Raw genomic sequence first — 1,485 nt, 5'->3', positions numbered from 1 at the left:
GAGTACTCGGGTGTATATTATTTATAATCCCCCTACTAAGAAGAAGCTCCCTATTAGCCCTNCAGCAGCAGGAGTACTCGGGTGTATATTATTTATAATCCCCCTACTAAGAAGAAGCTCCCTATTAGCCCTAACCATACTATTAACATAAGCAAATAGGCGTTTTTGTTTTTCTATAGATAGCAATTCTGTATCGACAGCAAAAGAAGCATCATACATATGATCGGCAGCAACAATACCTATATCATCCTGTATAAGTTCAAGCGCAGCACGCCGCTGCTGCGCCGACAGCATACGCATGTGTATGCATAAGGTTCTTCTCTGGCTGCTGCTTAGTGGCTTATCGTTCACTCCTATACGGGCTATAGGTGGGGGCGGCAGCACTGCTGCATCTGGGGGGGCCTCCAGCAGCAGCAGGTTGTCTCCTCCTGCTGCTGCTGCTGCTGCTTGCGCTGCTGCTGCTGCTGCTGGTGTATTCCCTCCTGCTGCAGCAGAAACACCAGATACAGACATATCCCAGGCACCGCCACGACCAGCAGCAACACCTGCTGCTCCTCCTACTGCTGCTGCTGCTGCTGCAGCAAAACCTCGACCTGCTGCTGCAGCACGAACAGCACGACCGCCACGGGTCACACGCCGGGAAGGGGAGAGGGCGCTCTGCTGCCTTCTTGCTGCGCTGCTGCGGCTTGAGCTGTATTCTTCATACATACTATCATCTGCTTCGAGCTGCAGCTGCTGCTGCCGCTGCTGCTGCTGCTGCTGCACTGCCCGCCGAGGACGGGTGCGCACACCTATACCCACACCCTCTAACCCAACAGCAGGAGAAGCAGCAGCAGCAGCAGCAGCAGGAATACCTCCCTCAAGTTGCTGCTGCTGATATGCAGCAGCAGCAGCAGCAGCAGCAGNGCAGCAGCAGCAGCAGCAGCAGCAGGATCTGCTGCTATTCCGGTTGCGCTGCCATCACTACTAACAGCATAACCTTGCTGCTGCTGCATCCCCATCATCTGCTGCTGCTGCAACAGCAACTGCTGCTGCTGCTGCTGTTGCTGCTGCTCATCCCCCCATGGTTCTTCTGCATGCGGTGCTGCCAGTATAGCGAGTACCTCCTCGAGCCTACTCTGCCCTCCCCCCCCCGCAGCAGCAGCACCCTGCTGCTGCTGCCCCTGCCCCTGCTGCTGCTGCTGCTGCAGCTGCAGATGATAGGGGTTTATATCGTGTATAAGCTTGCAGCATCTCTCGAACTCATTGGCGAGTGTATTTGCATCTCTCCATACAGCATTGGTGCTGTGGTGATAGGAAAATGCGTTAAAGAAAATTTGCCGGATATCTTGCTGAAATATAAAAGGATGTTTATAAAACCCGAAATTTAGTTTTTTTTCGATTAAATTTAAATCTATTGGTTGTTTTATTACGTCAAAGTAGTCAGGCACGTTGTCTGCTGCTGGGTCGACCGGATAGAGGAACCACTGTGCTGCTCGCTGTGCT

General features: G+C 52.9%; 1 protein-coding gene across 1 annotated transcript in view; it reads right to left on the bottom strand.

The window, feature by feature from the left end:
* Window positions 1–1,485, bottom strand: part of EMH_0078270 (bromodomain domain-containing protein, putative) — a gene marked incomplete at both ends in the record, with an annotated part of 4,466 nt that overhangs the window by 723 nt on the left and 2,258 nt on the right. The window contains 2 exons of the mRNA XM_013499971.1: window positions 136–873; window positions 972–1,190. Of these exons, the coding sequence (XP_013355425.1) occupies window positions 136–873; window positions 972–1,190 (957 nt within the window). The remainder of the gene's footprint in view (window positions 1–135; window positions 874–971; window positions 1,191–1,485) is intronic.

The sequence above is a fragment of the Eimeria mitis genome, genomic scaffold, assembly GCF_000499745.2.
Source record: "Eimeria mitis Houghton genomic scaffold, Emh_scaff4884, whole genome shotgun sequence".
Taxonomy (NCBI): domain Eukaryota; phylum Apicomplexa; class Conoidasida; order Eucoccidiorida; family Eimeriidae; genus Eimeria; species Eimeria mitis.
The sequence above is the reverse complement of the archived record's forward strand: the minus strand, read 5'-3'. Positions and strand labels throughout refer to the sequence as shown.